General features: G+C 38.2%; 1 protein-coding gene across 1 annotated transcript in view; it reads left to right on the forward strand.

Annotated features, from left to right (window-relative positions):
• LOC150089069 (SKA complex subunit 2) overlaps positions 1 to 20,211 on the forward strand; it is a 58,241-nt gene that overhangs the window by 21,775 nt on the left and 16,255 nt on the right. Inside the window, exon 2 of the mRNA XM_090371036.1 lies at positions 7,340 to 7,435. Coding sequence (XP_090227162.1) covers positions 7,340 to 7,435 — 96 coding nt within the window. The remainder of the gene's footprint in view (positions 1 to 7,339; positions 7,436 to 20,211) is intronic.

Genomic DNA, 20,211 nt, shown 5'->3' on the forward strand with positions numbered 1-20,211 from the left:
GACTCGCATGCAAGGGACTTGGTGTAACTCTCCTTGGTGCCTCCGTAGCTAGGTGGGCAGGAGCAGCAGTGCATAGCACACGCTTCTTGATTAGACCGGGGTTCGAGCCCGTGATCACTAAATACGGAGGATGTAGAAAGGTCAGGGAATGACCACCACATATCCCCGAAGCAATATGGCCTTAGTTGCTAATGCTCCTAAAAACCAAATAACAAACAACAGCAACTCTCCTTGAAATTGATGAGCAAACTGCATATTAAGAAGAGGAAAACAATTCTGAAGTGGCACCAAAAGCATTTTCAACAGAAGATTGGAGAAAGTTTTTTGGGGGATTGACATGGTCTGCAAGGCGATTATGAATGGAGATCCGAATATTGAACATAGCATCAAGATATGGCAAATTTTACAAGTTGGGATTCGGTGCTACAAAGACTTGAACACCAAGAAAAAGATAAGACGACTTCATTATTGAAATACCTAAATAAACAACCGCCTTTTTTAAAGCTTTTTTCTCGTCTCTCATGATGTTACCTTTTCATTAAAAAAATTTTTGCAATATTTTTTTAATTTCAAATCCTTTTAATTGGCTATCAAGCGCAAATTGTTTATAGATTTATTATAATTTGTTTATAGACTGTTTCTCTGGTACACATTCAATTAAAACCCAGTAGCCGAGTGGTCAGGAGCGGGAGTGCAGTAGCATACGGTCAATCTGCCAACCCGCACCGGACCAGCGTGGCAGATTATGGTCCATTTCCCTCAGCATGAATTGTTGAGGAGGCTTCGATCCTGCAGTGGGTTGATAATGGCTGCACTTTACATTTTTTTTTTACCATCACGGTTTCACATAACACAGAATAGTTTTGGTACCACTTATCAGTGCTATGTGGGGTATTAGCATTAGCATTAGTAGAGGCATTTGATGCAAGAAAGCAAGCTTATGCAGCATCAGCAAAAAAAAAAAAAAAACCCACTTCCACTTCACCCCTCTGTTCGTTCCAAATACCTGTCCAGCTGAGCCTTAAACTTATTTAGGCTATCAACCTCCACCACAAGGGATGGCAGTCTGTTCCACCAACCAACCACCCGCTGGCTAAAGGCAAATTTCCGCACGTCTATCCTACATCTGTCTTTCCTCAATTTGAATTTATGCCCTCTCAGGTGATTTTTCTGAGCTAGAGGAAGAATCCCATCAGCATTGAGCATGCTTAAACCATTCAAGGCTTTATACACCTCTATCAGATCACCTCGCTGGTGCCTAGTCTCCAGACACTGTAATTTGCAAAACTTAAGCCTTTCTTCGTAAGAGCACCCCTTTGTTCCATTCACTAATCTTGTTGCCCTTCTCTGTACTCGTTCTAGCAGCTCTACATCCTTCTTGAAATGAGGCCTCCAGACCTGTATACAGTACTCTAGGTGTGGCCTGACCATTGCCTTATACAATGGAATAATCACCTCCTTATCCCTGCTGGAAAAATTCCTGTATATCATTGACAATACTCCATGAGCTACTCTTGCAGCCCGTCTGCACTGCTCAGAGAACTTCATATCTGCCTGCACAATCACCCCCAAGTCCCTTTCATTCTCTACCACTGTCAGTGTAGTACCACAGAGTTGATACGTTGCTCTGGGGTTGCTGTTTCCCATGTGTAGAACTTTACATTTGTCAATGTTAAACTTCATTTGCCACCTCTCAGCCCATCTGCTCAACCTTTCCAGATCCTGTTGCAGCAGCATAGTGTCAGTAGTGTCCTTGACAACCCTGCCAACCTTTGTATCATCTGCAAACTTGGACATTAAGCTTGATATACCATCATCAATATCATTTATAAATACAGAAAACAATAATGGACCCAACACTGAGCCCTGAGGGACTCCACTAATAACATTAGTCCACGATGAGCAGTGTCCATTGATTACCACTCTCTGTCTTCTCCCCCTCAACCACCCCTTTATCCATAGCAGCAATTTGCCTCCAATGCCACACTGCTCCAATTTGTGTAGCAGTCTTCCATGTGCAACTGTATCAAAAGCCTTTCTAAGATCCAAGTATATAATATCAAAGTTATTCCCTGCATCCAGTTCTTTTGTGACTGCATCATAGTATCCAATCAAGTTGGTCAGGCAAGACTTCCCCTTAACAAAACCATGCTGTGTCTGAGCTATAACTGAAGTCTTGTCTAAATGATCCTGCAGTGCTTCTTTAACCAGTGCCTCCATTAATTTTCCTGGAACAGAAGTTAAGCTCACAGGTCTATAATTACTTGTGTCAGCCTTTGATCCTCCTTTGTGAATTGGGGTCACATTTGCACATTTCCAGTCTATGGGTACCTCCCCTGAGTCCAAGGAAGCTCTCATAATTATGGCTAAGGGTTTGCTTACTTCCTTTGCTGCCTCCTTTAATATAACTGGATAGATCCCATCCACCCCGGGTGCCTTTCTTGTGTTTATCTTCAACAGTTTCTCCTCCACTTTACTCTCAGTTATTTCAAGATTCTGTAGCTTACTGCTAGAGTTGAATACACCTCTGGCATTCCCCTTGCTGAATAACTCCTCATGTGTGAATGTCGATGCAAAATATTCATTTAGTTTGTTAGCTACCTGAGCAGGATCATCAACAGTTGACCCATCAATATCAAGTGGACCAATCTGATTCATCCCCTTCCTTCTAGAGTTTACATAAGTAAAGAACTCTTTGCTGTTTTTCTTTGCATCCCTTGCCAAGGATTTCTCGTAATCTGCCTTCGCCTGCCTAACCTCCTTTGTAACTTGGTTGCATATCAACTTGTATCTATCATAGGCTTCTGTGTCGTGTGTTAATTTATATGTATCCCATGCATTTTTCTTCTCTGCCATATGCCTCATTAGTTCATCTGACATCCATTTTGGCCTAAACCTTGAACAATATTTCTTAGTTGGTATGTAAAGCCTAGTAGCTTCCAAGATAAGTTCTTTGAATGCTTCCCATTTTGAATTTGCTGTTGGTAACATCATCAGTTGGTCCCACTGTATAGAATTTAAATACTGTCTCAGTCCTGTATTGCTCAGTCCTGGGTATTGCTGTATTGATGTAGGATTTACTTAAGGCTATAACTATCATCAAGGGTAAAGGGAAGGGTTTTTGCTTTCATAAAGGAGACTACAGTAGTCTTGACAGTCTTTAAATTCTGTACAGTGGGACCAACTAATAATGTACCAACAACAAATTCTAAATGGGAAACAATTACGGAAATAATCATAGAAGCTATTAGGCTTTTCATATCAACTAAGAAATATATATATATATATATATATATATACAGGAAACCCTTGATTAATGCGGTTTTGAACAATGCGGTTTTAATTAGTGCGCAAAATTTTTTTGATACTATCCCCTTAATATATGCGTTATCAAATTTGATTAGTGCGCTGTTTTTTTCTTGCGGTGCTTGGCAATCACAACGGCGCCTAAAGCTTCAAATACGTGATACGCACTCACCAGGGTCTTCTAACTTAAATGAATGGGAATCGACTCCAAAATGCTCGACAGCAGCACCCCATACCACTCTGAAATTGAAATTTGCTGTGGTAACTCATATTCTTTTATTCTTTTATTATTAATATTAAACTTCTTTAATATTATGATATTAAAGAAGCAGTTGAGAACATACACAAATCGTGGGAAGAAATGACAAACAGCTGCATGAGAGCTGTCTGGCAGAATCTTTTGCCTGAATGCGCAAATGATTTTTGCGGTTTCATTAATCCTGTCAACAAAGTTATTGATGAAATTACTACAATTGGAAAAGACCTCGGCTTTGAGGAAGTAGATTCAGAAAACGTTAGAGAATTATTGGAATCGCATTCAAAAGACTTAAGTAACGACGATCTTCTTGAAATTGAGCATCAACATGCATACGAGGAAGAAGACGAAAATGAAGCAGAAGAAAAGCAATTTGCTCCCAAAGAAATTTCATTCAAAAAACTTGAACTATTTAATACACTTCAAAAAGCAAAAGAACTCATACTAGAGATTGATCCAGATGCAGAGAGAAGCATGAACGTTCGTTGAGGGTTAGATAAGCAAATTGATTGTTATCGCAAGATCATGGAGGAAAGGAAGAAAGCTACCACTGTTCAATTGAAGTTAGATAAGTTTTTTTTGCAAAAAATAAAATTTAAATCATACTATCTTTTTTTAAATTTATTCCTTAATAATTTAAGAACTATGCAGTGCATTATAGGTACGTATTGAGTAAGAAAAAATATATTTTTACAATTTCATAATTTTCAAGGATTCATTATAATTATTCCCATTGTTTCTTAAGTTTGATTAGTGCGGTTTTAATATGTGCGGTATATTTCAAGGATTCATTAACCGCACTAATCAAGGGTTTCCTGTATATATATATTTTTTTTTTTTTTTTTTTTTTTTTTTTTTTTAAGGAAACCACAAGCATGAGAGGTATTAGAACCTGTAGTACTGTGTGTGGGTTGAAGGTTGAGAAGACGAAAGAAGGCACTTGTTGACATTAGACTTGAATTTCTGTAGATTATAATTTACATAGTTGGACTCCTAGTCACTAGCTGGCAGAGTAGAGGCAGCAAGATTATACACAAGCTGATCTGGAAGCCTCCTAAAGAGTTACCAATAAGTTCGGTCCAGTGGACTATTTAGTGCCTGGCCTGCAAACACAGTTTTAGAGCTCTACTCTTGAAATGTTAGGAAACCTGGATCTCACCATGATATCCATCATAAGCTCAAAAGACATAAATCATACTGGAATATTCCATCAATTATGGTGGAAGAGATCAAAAGGGATTGCCAGAGCTTTGCTCTGGGTTCTAACACTTCAAGCCTTCAATATGCAAACTGGTGGTATTGCACCAATTGATGAAAGTCATCTACCACCTAATATTGCCTGGTAATGTGGAGAGGTGGTATTCCTCTGTGTGGCGTGGATGCCACACCTCCATCACTGCTTGCCTTGCTTCACGCTTGGGTGGTCACCTTCAGTATACTAAGTGCCGTATTTCAGGAGTTTCACATGGGAATTATACCCAGTTCCATCATCATGAAGGTGCAAGCAGAGGAATTGGTTGTGGTAGAATGACCAGACTGCAAAATTTGGTCTACCTGACACGAATGTCACCTGACTATCAGTTCCATCAGTGTTTTAGACTTCTAGGTAGTAAGTCTAGCTTGACATACCTGAAAGAATGTCTGTCACAGCCTTAAGGCTTGGACCAAAATAGATGGCAGATGAACTGAGACTTGTGACAGAGAAGAAAAATGTGTGGGATGTGTGTGAATTATCAGGTGATACAGAAGCCTATGATATATATGTCTATGGTCAAGTCACAAAGGAGGTTAGGCAAGCTAAGCCAGATTACAAGTAGTCTCTGGCAAAGAACAGGAGCTTGGGGATCATTCTTGAGAATCCATACACATGTGGCAGTCATTAATTTACAGCTGTTTTAGAGAAGTAATGTAATATTTTCTTTGTTGTTACTTCATATTTCAAAATAGTATTTCATTATGAAAGACTTAGCATTTTTATAGTTGCCTAAGCTAATTTGACTATCTTAATTATATTTTATTTAAACTAGTTTTTGAAACAATGTAACAAATATATCATATTACTTTTAGAAAAAAGTGTAAATTTTATTGCTTCCTTTGTTCTCTCCAAATTGTTATATTGTTACCTCATCAGTCATGTGGATACTTGTTCTTTTGGGTGCAATGTCAGTTTGACCCCACAACATGCATGCATTTGAAAAATCAGCAATAAATAATTCAAAATGGTCACTTTTTCGATGCCACCTTATTTTCAATCTTTTCCGAATACAACTGTGAAAAATCCATTTTTTATATTAAAAACATTTTTAATTAATTTTTGAAATTAAAACTCTATTTAGATGTGTTGGCAAGTGAATGCATATCAAAAACCTGCACACTACAATGAATGCATGCAATCTGACTCCAGCCTGTCAATAATGGGATTATCCTCTACATGAAATGTGTAGGTGCTCATCAACAGTTTTATTCCAGGTGATGCTTCTATGTCATGAAGTCAAATAATATAATATTTAATTATATTATGTCAGTAAGGCCAGTCTCATTATTAACAATTGTTTACAGGTGCCATCCAACATGTGCATATTTCCCCAGGGGCTCACATCTGGTGAGTATGGGTTTGGCACACCCAGGGTCCTGAGCTGGATATCATCATTCTTCTCTTTCTTGGTGATTCCCTTCTATTTCTGACTCTCTCTCTCTCTCTCTCTCTCTCTCTCTCGCTCTCAGGGGTAACTCACTTTGTTTTTTTTTGGCTGGTGCAGCAAAAGCCTCAGGCTTCCTTGCACCATATGGCTAATTATAATAATAATAATAATATAATTAGGTTTAACTTAATTCCTCAATTTTTCAGAATTGTGTATAATTAACAGAGATTTCTGGAATTTTCAATGAAGAAATGAAAGAAAACATTTTCAAAAACAGCTATTAGATGTTTCAGTTGTATGGGCTGAGCAGATGAAGAGCACAAATTGCTGACATATTGTCTGGGGTCACATCAACCCTGATGTCATGCTCAGTTGGGGTTAATATCTGTGTGACCCTTAATATAATATAGTTAGCATTATGCAAGTGCACAAACTATTTAATTATATTATTAATAAAATATAAAAAAAAAATAAAATAAATAAAAATTAATTTTTATCAATTAACACAGATAGTAAAACTTTATGAATTGAAGTGTTGCATGTGGTATACAAAAATTTATACTCCACATTTCGAGCAATATCTGTAGCAGTGCTCTCATATATGCTTTCACAAATTAAAGTTTATGAAATTATTTTTGTCTTTCAAGTATTTAAATATCTATAAACAAGATGAATGCATGGAAGCTAATTATTCAGTTTGGGAAGTGGGAAATGACAAAAGTTTTCAGTTGTTGAAGAATTTTACTCTGAGGCTAATTTAATTACCTATATTTAATAAATTTGTAAAATAAGGTTTCTGGTATAATATTTTCAAATTGATTTTCATTATAAAACTGATAAATTGTGTTATGAAATTTTAAAACCAAAATAAGAACAATTTAAGAACTTTAAATAAAAAAAAAATTTTTTTTTTTGATTCACTAAGACAATTCTAATTGTATGAATTTTTCTGCTGAAATTGAAAATATGACAGCACAACTATTGCTATCATATTTTGATTATAAATGTAAAGCTTAACAATGATTAAAGTACCTTGCCTGTATAATTTTAAACAAGAAATATTTTCTGTTGTGCAGATTGTAACCTGTGTATTTCTTTCATATGGAGTTTTATAAAGTGTTTTTTTCCCCTGCAGTTTGAGAAAGCAGAATCAGATTTGGATTATGTGTCATGTAAGCTTGAGGCAGAACTCTCAACAACAACAACAACTAACAAAGAAACTGGAGAACAGGTAAAATTTTAAAGAACAGGTTTCAGCACTTTAGATATTCATTAAAAGGACACCAACTGTTGTTGATATAATATTTATTTATTAAAATTCTTCATTTAATACACATTTTGATTCTTTGGGTCAGAGTTGATTTTTTGTGATAATAAAGATTGAAAAAGGCCTTTAGTCCATCAGTTTTCACAGCAACAAAAGTTATATGTCAGGTTGCAGCATAATAAAATAATCAAATGGATTTTAAGTTTGCAACTCAGATAATATTCTTGCACCATCCTTGAACTTCTAGGAGGCTTTTTTTACCAATCATGTAGATGCCATTATTGGTCCATTTTGAATCTGGACACGCTGAAAAGTAGATAATAGCTCACCTCCACAGGGCAGGGATGGAAACCAGATGAAGGTATTTTCTACTGTCATATTGGCTAAGAGGCCAATCATTCAACACAAATGGTATTAACATGTATTGTGCATGCTGAGTAGGTATCTATGTGCATGTTTATGCTCTCAGTAACAGTGTATAATTTCTTGACATGTGAGAACTTCCAGTTGGCCTAGGATAGAACAAACTTATCTGTGAAAATATCTAAACCTCCTCATTCATTTTACAAATATATGGTTTCAGTCCCAATCTGAGTGATATCTCTTTACACTTGCAGTCTGCTAAGTCCACTTATTTTTTCTTACAGAATCCCAATTATTGGTTGATTCAACAACTGCTCATCTCAGGTATTGTAAATATTTGCTGTTTGATTCCTTTCACTTCAAAAGTAATACTTGCACATATGTCCATTCTGATATTCCCTGTCAGAGACTTAGTAATTTGGAATCTCCTCTTTTTGATCTTCTATGGCTTAAAATTTCTCTCTCTACCCATTCTGTTAAATTCATCCTTGCCTCTATTGTTCTCTCTACTCCACTAGTCACTTGAACTCTTTTGACTTTCTTCAGTCCAACTTTCCTAACAGTGAGGTAATTTTCCTTGGTATTTTTAATATTCACAACTTCAGTTGGCTTCCATTTACTAGTCACACAGACCTAGCTGGTCGAGATAGCTTCAGCATCTTGACCAGCTGGATCCATATTACTAATGACCTTGCACACACAGTTCATTTACCTACTAGAATACTAGACAATCTTAATCACACAGTTAACATTCTTGATCTTTTTCTCACAATTAACCCTTCTAAGTACATGGTTGAGATAAGTGGTCCTCTGGGCATCTCAGATCACAACTTTGTGATGGTCTCTTATCCAGTGGAGCCTTTCTCATGTGGCCATTTTCAACCTCATGTTGTTTGGCACTATAAGAATGCAAAATGGTATGACATGCAAGATTTCTATTCTTCTTTTCCTTGTTGGATTACTGTTTTTTCTTCTGATACCAATGTTTATTCAGATCATCTCAGTAAAATTATTCTGGTATGGATGAATTCCTTTATTCTGCACTCCATCTTAAAATCTCATCCTTTATCTAATTTTTAGTTTTCCGATAAATGTGCTAAGTCTGTTCAAGATAAGAATGTTGCATGTTGCAATTGGCTTGCATCCAAATCTCTAGGTTCATTTTCTGCTTGCACGAAAGCTCACAACAGTTGTAAACCAATTATTAATCAGCCCAAACTAGATTTTGAACAGGCCAAAATTAGAAACTTGCTTCTTGTCCAAATGGTAGCCAAGCATTTTTCCTTCTCCATTAACCTGAGTATGGTATCGTAGTATTCTGAGATTACTGCTACCCATATTCAGTACCTTGTATTTCATTGCCCCTTCTCAGGCCCATGTGCCTAGTTTTTCTAGATCTTGCTGCAATGGTATGCCTATTACTGTCATTAGCCACCCTACTAACTTTTTTATCATCTGCAAACTTAGACATTAAGTCTGATGTGCTTTCATCAATATTTTAATAAATATTGAAAACAATAATGGGCTCAGCACTGAACCCTGAGGGTTTCACTAATAGCATTAGTGCAAGAAGAGCAGCGCTCATTGTCTTCTCTCACTTAACCATCTCTTTGTCCATAGCAGTAGCTTGCAAGGGCAAGCTACTGCTATGGACAAAGAGATGGTTAAGTTAGATAAGATAAGAATGTTGGACTAAGCTATGGACAAAGACTGCTGCATTGTGTTGTCACAGTGCAGCAGTCTCTTATGTGGAACAGTATCACAATATTTTCTGAAATCTAAGCATAAACTAAATTTGTGCAAGGTTCATGGGATAAAATGAGAGCTTCTTTGAACTCAGGGGAGGTACCCATGGACTGGAGATGTGCAAATGTAACCCCAATTCACAAAGGAGGATCAAAGGCTGACACAAGTAATTATAGACCTGTTAGTTTAACTTCGGTTCCAGGAAAATTAATGGAGGCACTGGTTAAAGAAGCACTGCAGGATCATCTGGACAAGAATTCAGTTATAGCTCAGACACAGCATGGTTTTGTTAAGGGCAGGTCTTGTCTGACCAATTTGATTGGATACTATGATGTAGTCACAAAAGAACTGGATGCAGGGAATAACTTTGATATTATATATTTGGATCTTAGAAAGGCTTTTGATACTGTTGCGCATGGAAGACTGCTGCACAAATTGGAGAAGTGTGGCATTGGAGGCAAATTGCCGCTATGGATAAAGGGATGGTTGAGTGGCAGAAGACAGAGAGTGGTAATCAATGGACACTGCTCAACGTGGACTAATGTTATTAGTGGAGTTCCTCAGGGTTCAGTGTTGGGTCCATTGTTGTTTTCTGTATATATAAATGATATTGATGATGGTGTATCAGGCTTAATGTCCAAGTTTGCAGACGATACCAAGGTTGGCAGGGTTGTTAAGGACACTACTGATACTATGCTGCTGCAACAGGATCTGGAAAGGTTGAGCAGATGGGCTGAGAGGTGGCAAATGAAGTTTAACATTGACAAATGTAAAGTACTACATATGGGAAACAGTAACCCCAGATCAACGTATCAACTCTGTGGTACTACGCTGACAGTGGTAGAGAATGAAAAGGACCTGGGGGTAATTGTGCAGGCAGATATGAAGTTCTCTGAGCAGTGCAGACGAGCTGCAAGAGTAGCTCATGGTGTCTTGTCAATGATATACAGGAATTTTTCTAGCAGGGATAAGGATGTGATTATTCCCTTGTATAAGGCATTGGTCAGGCCACACCTTGAGTACTGTATACAGGTCTGGAGGCCTCATTTCAAGAAGGATGTAGAGCTGCTGGAACGAGTACAGAGAAGGGCAACAAGATTAGTGAATGGAACAAAGGGTTGCTCTTACGAAGAAAGGCTTAAGTTTTGCAAATTACAGAGCCTGGAGACTAGGCATCGGCGAGGTGATCTGATAGAGGTGTATAAGGCTTTGAATGGCTTGAGCATGCTCAATGCCGATGGGATTCTTCCTCTTGCTCAGAATAATCACCTGAGAGGGCATAAATTCAAATTGAGGAAGGACGGATGTCGGATAGATGTGCGGAAATTTGCCTTTAGCCAGCGGGCAGTTGGTTTGTGGAATAGACTCCCATCGCTTGTTGTTGAAGTTGATAGCCTAAATAAATTTAAGGCTCAGCTGGACAGGTATTTCGAACGAATGGAGGGGTGAAATGGGAGTAGTGGTTGTTTTTTTTTTTTTTTTTGGCTGATGCTGAATAAGCTTGCTTTCTTGCATCATATGCCTCTACTAATGCTAATGCTAAAAATTTTTTCTCAGCATGGCCAGTGCTTGTTAACAAATGGGAATATTTTTTTTTTTTTTTTTTTTTACAGGAATGCAATTCCAGAAGTGGCACAAGAATATTTGATGATGCTCTCAAGACAGGGTTAGGTGGGTCATAAAACTGCTAGTTTGGGCAGATACACTAACTAATACTTTAACAGAAGCTGTAAGCAGAGGTGAATCGATTTTTGTATTTCTTCTATTTTGACATGTTTTAGCCTGAAAGGCAGAACTGGGGATGTGTTACATGGCCTGCTGGGGGTAACATGGGACTGTAAATTACATGGGCTGGGTAAGACTTACTTAAAACACAAACAGTCGCAGTTTGCATTTCTTTTATATTAATGCTAAGTTATTTTATCGAAGAATATTTACATTGTAAATGAATTTGAAGGGTTGGTTAAGTCATCAAATGCCGATGTTGTAGGTATAATAGAACCATGATGTCACTCTGATATTGGGATGCAGAATTTGAATGTGGTGATTATATAATATGTACAAAAAGGACAGATATGATAGGAGGAGGAGGAGGAGTGATGGTTTTAGGTAAGAAACACATACTCTCTAAAACAGTACACCTTATAGATATAGGTTGCTAGTGTAATATTGAAAATCGGTGGAGTTGAGTACTTCAACCTGCATGAAGTGTAATCTGCCTTTGATTTCTTAAAGAATTACAGATTATTCTCTGACATTTTGTGGTACTTCCTGTACCACTTCTTCAGTGACTGTAAAGACAGCAGAACTGATATGGTGACAGCTTAAATGAATCAAGGCAGAACTAGGACCATGCTGATGAAATGTCGCGAGCTAGGCCATAATGTCTATGTGTCTGCAATTCTGCCCAGACACGATAGGAGGGATTATATGTTAAGAGCCTTGTGGATTAACTCAAGACTTGAAGGAATCTGCAAGGCTTTAGGGGGTAAATTTCTATCAGCATGGCCCACACTTGTAGGTAGAAGGAATTTGTTTTGTAGAGACGGGATACACTTAAACAAAGGTGGTGCAAAAGTTTTTGCCAGTATTATTGAGGATACCTTAAAGGCTCAGGGAAACTGCTAGTTAGGGGGGATGTGGGTAATACTGATACGCGTTTATCTGATAATATTGGTCAATGTAACTCTTGCACATACCTTAAGAGTTCTTATCTGTTACCCCAACTGGACGTATTATCTAGATGTTCTGGGGCCAAAGACGTTTCACGTGAGCGGGTAGCTAATATCAGGGAAGAGAGCCTAAAAAACTTCAAGGGTTGTGTTAGGGTTGTTAAATATACAAGAACAGTAAATCTTAATTGTTTATACAGTAACGTTAGAAGTGTCGTCAATAAAATGAGCGAATTCGAACTGCTGGTTAAAACAAGTAACGCGGACATAATAGGGCTTACAGAGACGTGGTGCCACCCGGAAATTGGGGATGATGAGTTTCAGTACGGCTTGTATAATGTATTTAGGAAGGATAGAGTAGATAGAAGCGGTGGTGGGGTAATGCTTCTGATCAGAAGCAGCCTGAGTGCGACGATAGCTTTCCCGGATTCAGACATTTCACATGCTAGTATAGAGTCTGTATGGTGTGAGATAGTTGGAAACAAAGGTACAATGCGAGTAGGAGTAATCTACAGACCAGGTGATTGTGAAGACTATGACAAAAGCCTCTACATGCAAATGGAATGGGCAAGTAAGCGTCAATGCCTTATTATGGGTGATTTCAATTTGCCTCTAATTGATTGGAGTAAATGGGAAGGAAACTCGACATGGGGAACAAAATTTTTAAATCAATCAACTAGATGACTGTTATTTGTATCAACATGTCAGGGAAAGTACTAGAGAAAAGAATATCCTAGACCTCATCATCACACATGAATCAGATGACATAACAGGGCTGACAGTAGAGGAACCAGTAGCAGGAAGTGATCATGGAGTTCTACGGTGGATGATGACGAGAGAGGTAGCAGAAGTAAAAGGCAAAGGAATGGGTTTTAATTTCAGAAAAGGAAATTACGATGCCTTAAGGTACTACATGGCCTCTATTAACTGGGTAGATATCGCGCAGAGAATGAATACAATTGAACTGTGGTACGCTTTTAAAACAATAATCACAGATGCCTTGAATGTGTATATACCATTAAAAAAATACTCCAGGAGGAGGTTTCCAAGTTGGATGAATAGTGAAGTTGCCACATTACTTGAGCAGAAAAAAGTGGCATGGAAAGGTTACAGAGCAATAAAAAGTACTGGAGCCTATAACAGCTACAAGGTGATGTGTAATAGAGCCACAGAAAAGGTTCGACAGGCAAAAGCAGTTTATGAGAAATCACTAGCAAACAGAGCGAAGAGGGGGGATAAAGAATTCTTCACATATATAAATGCCAAGAAGAGCAGGACAAACCAGATCGGACATTTACGTAAGGGAAAGGGGATAGTAATAAATACACCAGCTGCCGTTGCAGATGAATTCAACAGTTAATTTGCATCGATATTTACAAATGAAAAGCCTTTTGTGGCAATGGGAAATTGTGGGAGCGAAGTTAAAAAATATGTAATTAATGATATTGAAATTTCGCAAGATTATTTAATGAAAAAACTTTCAAGCCTACAGACCAGTAAGGCTCCTGGAGTTGAGAGAGGCTAATCTTGAGAGAGGCGGCAAGCGAGTGCATTGAACCACTGAGGCTGGTTATGCGAGCATCACTAGACTATGGGGAGATTCCCTTGGATTGGAAAAGTGCAAATGTATCTCCCATACATAAGGGTGGCTCGAAAAGTGAAGTGGGAAATTATCGACCTGTCAGTCTGACTTCAGTAGTAGGGAAAATCATGGAGGCAATGATCACGGGTGGAATTCAGGATCATTTGGATCGAATTGAAATTCTCAAGGATACTCAGCATGGTTTTGTAAAGGGAAAATCATGTTTAACAAATCTGGTTTGCTATTTCGAAAGGGTCACTCACGAGCTGGATTTAGGGAATAATTTCGACATTGTTTATTTAGATTTCAGCAAAGCTTTTGACTCAGTCCCACATGAGCGGTTGCTTTATAAGCTGGAACAGGTTGGAATCACTGGGAAAATCCTTAGATGGATAGAAGGATGGCTTCAGGGCAGGAGGCAGAGGGTTGTGATAAATGGCTATTCCTCAGATTGGGTTGATGTAAGAAGTGGGGTTCCCCAAGGATCAGTATTAGGACCACTGTTGTTTTTAATTTTCATAAACGACATTGATGAAGGGATAGAGGGCGTGATGTCTAAATTTGCAGATGATGTTAAAATTGGTAGAGTAGTTAATGATCACTGTCAAGCTGAGCTTCTTCAGAGAGACCTAGATAGACTTCAAGAATGGTCAGAAAAATGGCAGCTGTGCTTTAATCCAACAAAGTGTAAGGTATTACATCTGGGAAACAGTAATCCCAAAATAACTTATTCACTTGGTGGAGTTCAACTAAACCCAGTACTGGAGGAAAGGGACTTGGGTGTTACGATACGGTCAGACATGAAATTCTCTGAGCATTGTAAACAGGTTGCAAGGAAGTCCCATGGTGTCCTATCGATGATCTATCGAAATTTTGCAAGTAGAGATAGGGACGTGATAATCCCATTATATAAGGCTTATGTTAGACCACACTTGGAATACTGTGTTCAAGTATGGAGACCGCACCTAAAGAAAGACATCGAGCTTCTTGAAAGGGTGCAAAGAAGGGTAACTCGCCTGGTGAGATCGGCAAAAGGGCGTCCTTATGAAGAAAGACTTCGAATATGTGGGTTGCAGAGTTTGGAAACTAGACACCTTAGAGGAGATTTGATTGAGGTGTTTAAGGCTCTGAGAGGCATCAGTAAAATGAATGAGGATAAAATTTTCAAGATTATAAATGATGCTAGAACTAGGGGACATAAATTCAAGTTACGGGGGGAAATGTTTAGATTGGACTGCAGGAAGTTTTATTTTAGCCAGCGAGTTATAAATTACTGGAATAAGTTGCCTTCATGGGTGGTAGAGGCCGACAGTTTGGGGAAATTCAAAGGTCATCTGGATAGTACTTTCGTGTAAGGGAAGCGCATAGGATGATAGGATTAATTTCCTTTTTATTTATTTTTATTTCATTTTATTATTTTAATTTATTTATTTATTTAATTTTTGTTTTTATCATTGTTTTGTTCGGATTTTTTTTTTTTTTTTTTTTGGCTGGTGCAGCATAAGCCATAGGCTTTCTTGCACCATACGGCCGTTACTAATACTAATACTAGACAAACTTTTGGAGTGAATGGATGGGTAAAATGGAAGTTTTTTTTTTTTTTCCCTGATGCTGTATAAGCTTGCTTTCTTGCATCATATGTCTCTACTAATGCAGTTAAGTAAATAGATAGCCATGAATACTTCATTGATCTCCTGGGGTCAGTCAAAGTGGCCTCAAGTACATGGCCTCATGTACTTGAGGGTGAGAATATTGAATAATATTTACATTGTAAACACATAGAGGTAGCCTGTAAAATAAATTTGAATAAATTCAAGGCATCAAGTGAATGACCCCAGAAATTTTAAGACAAATCAAATTGTGTTTCAAAACATTATTGAAGTATCAAAATAGCTTAATCACAGCCGTCATGACTAACTGTGAGATCAGGTTATTTTTCCACGAACCATTGCCAAGTAATACCTTATGTTGGAAAGCTAGTGTTTGAGTGGAGGATTCTCAAAGGAAGTAATTGTGGTTTTATTTGCAGTATTTACTATGTATAAGTATAGTGCGAAAGCATCAATAATACATAGCCAAATCTGAATGAACAGAATATTAGCAAAGCGGCATCGTTTTAATTTGCAGTATTTAATAACGGCTCCATTGTATTTCCTTCATCATTCATAAATCGAACAATACAAAGTGTTTTTTAAAAATTTTATAAAATGAACATAAATTTTGATTATTATCATAAGAAATACACAGAAGGCACTTGCGAGGTGATCTGATTAAGGTGTATAAGGCCTTGAATGGTTTGAGCAAGCTCAATGCTGATGGGATTCTTCTCCTCTTGTTCAGATTATGCACCTGAGGGGTCATAAATTCGAATTAAGGAAAGGCAGTTGTGGAAATCTGCCTTTAGCCAGTGGGTGATAGATTGCTGGAACAAACTTCCATCTGTTGTTAGCATTAGCATTAGTAGAGGCATTTGATGCAAGAAAGCAAGCTTATGCAGCATCAGCCAAAAAAAAAAAAAAAAAAAAAACCCACTTCCACTTCACCCCTCTGTTCGTTCAAAATACCTGTCCAGCTGAGCCTTAAACTTATTTAGGCTATCAACCTCCACCACAAGGGATGGCAGTCTGTTCCACCAACCAACCACCCGCTGGCTAAAGGCAAATTTCCGCACGTCTATCCTACATCTGTCTTTCCTCAATTTGAATTTATGCCCTCTCAGGTGATTTTTCTGAGCTAGAGGAAGAATCCCATCAGCATTGAGCATGCTTAAACCATTCAAGGCTTTATACACCTCTATCAGATCACCTCGCTGGTGCCTAGTCTCCAGACACTGTAATTTGCAAAACTTAAGCCTTTCTTCGTAAGAGCACCCCTTTGTTCCATTCACTAATCTTGTTGCCCTTCTCTGTACTCGTTCCAGCAGCTCTACATCCTTCTTGAAATGAGGCCTCCAGACCTGTATACAGTACTCTAGGTGTGGCCTGACCATTGCCTTATACAATGGAATAATCACCTCCTTATCCCTGCTGGAAAAATTCCTGTATATCATTGACAATACTCCATGAGCTACTCTTGCAGCCCATCTGCACTGCTCAGAGAACTTCATATCTGCCTGCACAATCACCCCCAAGTCCCTTTCATTCTCTACCACTGTCAGTGTAGTACCACAGAGTTGATACGTTGCTCTGGGGTTGCTGTTTCCCATGTGTAGTACTTTACATTTGTCAATGTTAAACTTCATTTGCCACCTCTCAGCCCATCTGCTCAACCTTTCCAGATCCTGTTGCAGCAGCATAGTGTCAGTAGTGTCCTTGACAACCCTGCCAACCTTTGTATCATCTGCAAACTTGGACATTAAGCTTGATATACCATCATCAATATCATTTATAAATACAGAAAACAATAATGGACCCAACACTGAGCCCTGAGGGACTCCACTAATAACATTAGTCCACGATGAGCAGTGTCCATTGATTACCACTCTCTGTCTTCTCCCCCTCAACCACCCCTTTATCCATAGCAGCAATTTGCCTCCAATGTCACACTGCTCCAATTTGTGTAGCAGTCTTCCATGTGCAACAGTATCAAAAGCCTTTCTAAGATCCAAGTATATAATATCAAAGTTATTCCCTGCATCCAGTTCTTTTGTGACTGCATCATAGTATCCAATCAAGTTGGTCAGGCAAGACTTCCCCTTAACAAAACCATGCTGTGTCTGAGCTATAACTGAAGTCTTGTCTAAATGATCCTGCAGTGCTTCTTTAACCAGTGCCTCCATTAATTTTCCTGGAACAGAAGTTAAGCTCACAGGTCTATAATTACTTGTGTCAGCCTTTGATCCTCCTTTGTGAATTGGGGTCACATTTGCACATTTCCAGTCTATGGGTACCTCCCCTGAGTCCAAGGAAGCTCTCATAATTATGGCTAAGGGTTTGCTTACTTCCTTTGCTGCCTCCTTTAATATAACTGGATAGATCCCATCCACCCCGGGTGCCTTTCTTGTGTTTATCTTCAACAGTTTCTCCTCCACTTTACTCCCAGTTATTTCAAGATTCTGTAGCTTACTGCTAGAGTTGAATACACCTCTGGCATTCCCCTTGCTGAATAACTCCTCATGTGTGAATGTCGATGCAAAATATTAATTTAGTTTGTTAGCTACCTGAGCAGGATCATCAACAGTTGACCCATCAATATCAAGTGGACCAATCTGATTCATCCCCTTCCTTCTAGAGTTTACATAAGTAAAGAACTCTTTGCTGTTTTTCTTTGCATCCCTTGCCAAGGATTTCTCGTAATCTGCCTTCGCCTGCCTAACCTCCTTTGTAACTTGGCTGCATATCAACTTGTATCTATCATAGGCTTCTGTGTCATGTGTTAATTTATATGTATCCCATGCATTTTTCTTCTCTGCCATATGCCTCATTAGTTCATCTGACATCCATTTTGGCCTAAACCTTGAACAATATTTCTTAGTTGGTATGTAAAGCCTAGTAGCTTCCAAGATAAGTTCTTTGAATGCTTCCCATTTTGAATTTGCTGTTGGTAACATCATCAGTTGGTCCCACTGTATAGAATTTAAATACTGTCTCAGTCCATCGTAGTCGCCTTTACGGAAGCAATAACCCTTCCCTTTACCCCTAATGGTAGTTACCTCTTTCAGTAAATCCCACTTCAGCACACTGTGATCACTGCCACCTAGTGGTTCATTTATCTGCAGATTCTTAATGCATGAAGAATCACTGCTGATAATCAAATCAAGAGTATTACTCCCTCTAGTTGCCTCCCGAACATGCTGATGTAGAAAACAATCATCCAATAAATCCACAAAAGCCCTGCTAGTGTGTGAGTAACCAGCCCCCAAATTCCAGTCAATATCTGGGAAATTAAAATCTCCCATTATAAGACTCTCTGATTTACTGGCCCACTCTATTTCCCTGTACAGGTCCTTATTATACTCATCAGAGTCATTAGGCCTATAGCACACTCCTACTCTCAATTTTGATCTCCCAATGCTTATGTCACACCAAACTGACTCAACACTGCACTGTCCAGCGATGTCGACTGGCTTCACTTCCTTGGTTTTTATGTGTTTCTTAACTAATAGCATAACCCCTCCCCCCTTCCTATCCTGTCTATCCTTTCTGTAGACGTACTCCCCAAATTGCAGTTCTGCATCCCTTATATCTGTGTGACACCACGTCTCTGATATCCCAACAATATCTACCTTTGATGTTTTGAGCAATACCTCAAATTCATCAAATTTATTTACTAAACTCCTAGCATTGGTGTACACGCAAGTATACCTGCACCTGTTTCTATTCTTAGCTACCCTAACACAACCCATGTGTTTACTTGTACCGCAATGGCTCCCAGCAGTCTTTGAAATACCATGCATCTTGTTTTTCAGGCTTCTGCTCATTGTAATAGAAGCAGTGCAAGAATCTCTTTCACCTCTGCCAGTGGCTACTGTCAATCTATTGGTCTTTGTCTCCCCCCAAGCTAGCAGTTTTCCGACCCACCTAACACTGCCTCGATAGCATCAGCAAATATTCTTGCACCCTTTCTATTTAAGTGTATCCCATCCCTGTAGAAGCAATCTCTCCTGTTAACAAGTACAGTCCAGGCTGAAAAAAATTCTAAAATTCGAAAAAAAATTGTGGAAGTTGATAGATTAAATAAATTCAAGTAAGAACTGTACAAACCTTTGGAGTGACTGGATGAGTGAAATGGGAAGTGTTTTTTTGGCTGATGCTGTATAAGCTTGCTTTTTTGCATGATATGCCTCTACTAATGCTAATAAGTAAGCAGAGAAACAAGAAAAATTAAATTAAATTCAAATTAAGAAAAATTATTTTATTTTTGGTTAACATGTCATGGGAATATTTATTTAATAAATGTTGAACAAGAATTCTTTCTGCCAAAAATTGCATTTGCCAATCAATCCTGTGATGGAGGATTTGTCAGAACTATCAAAATTAATTACCTTATTTTGACAACTAGATTTTTATTGGTAAAAATAGAGAATGACAGTATTGCCAGCTTTTCTAATAAAAATAATAATTGCTGGATGTACTACTTGATTTTGTTGGTAAGAAGCCTTGAAAAAAAAAAAAAAGTGACACCAATGTGCAGACAACAATGTTTTAAGAATTGCAGATTTCCTACATGCATCACAGACTATCACAGAATATTTCAGCACGAAAATTCAAGAAAAACACAAAGTTGAAATTCAGAATGTCATTCAAACATTATATGACAGCGATGTTATTTGTGCTGCTTAGTGGCTGCTTCCTCAGCAAAATTTTATTCATGTTGACATTCTTTGAAAAAATAACTCATTCAAAACAGATCGAAAATGAATGAGATGATGAAATGGA

This window comes from Mastigoproctus giganteus, chromosome 3 (genome assembly GCF_048544385.1).
Source record: "Mastigoproctus giganteus isolate SK-2022 chromosome 3, ASM4854438v1, whole genome shotgun sequence".
Classification (NCBI taxonomy): Eukaryota; Metazoa; Arthropoda; class Arachnida; order Uropygi; family Thelyphonidae; genus Mastigoproctus; species Mastigoproctus giganteus.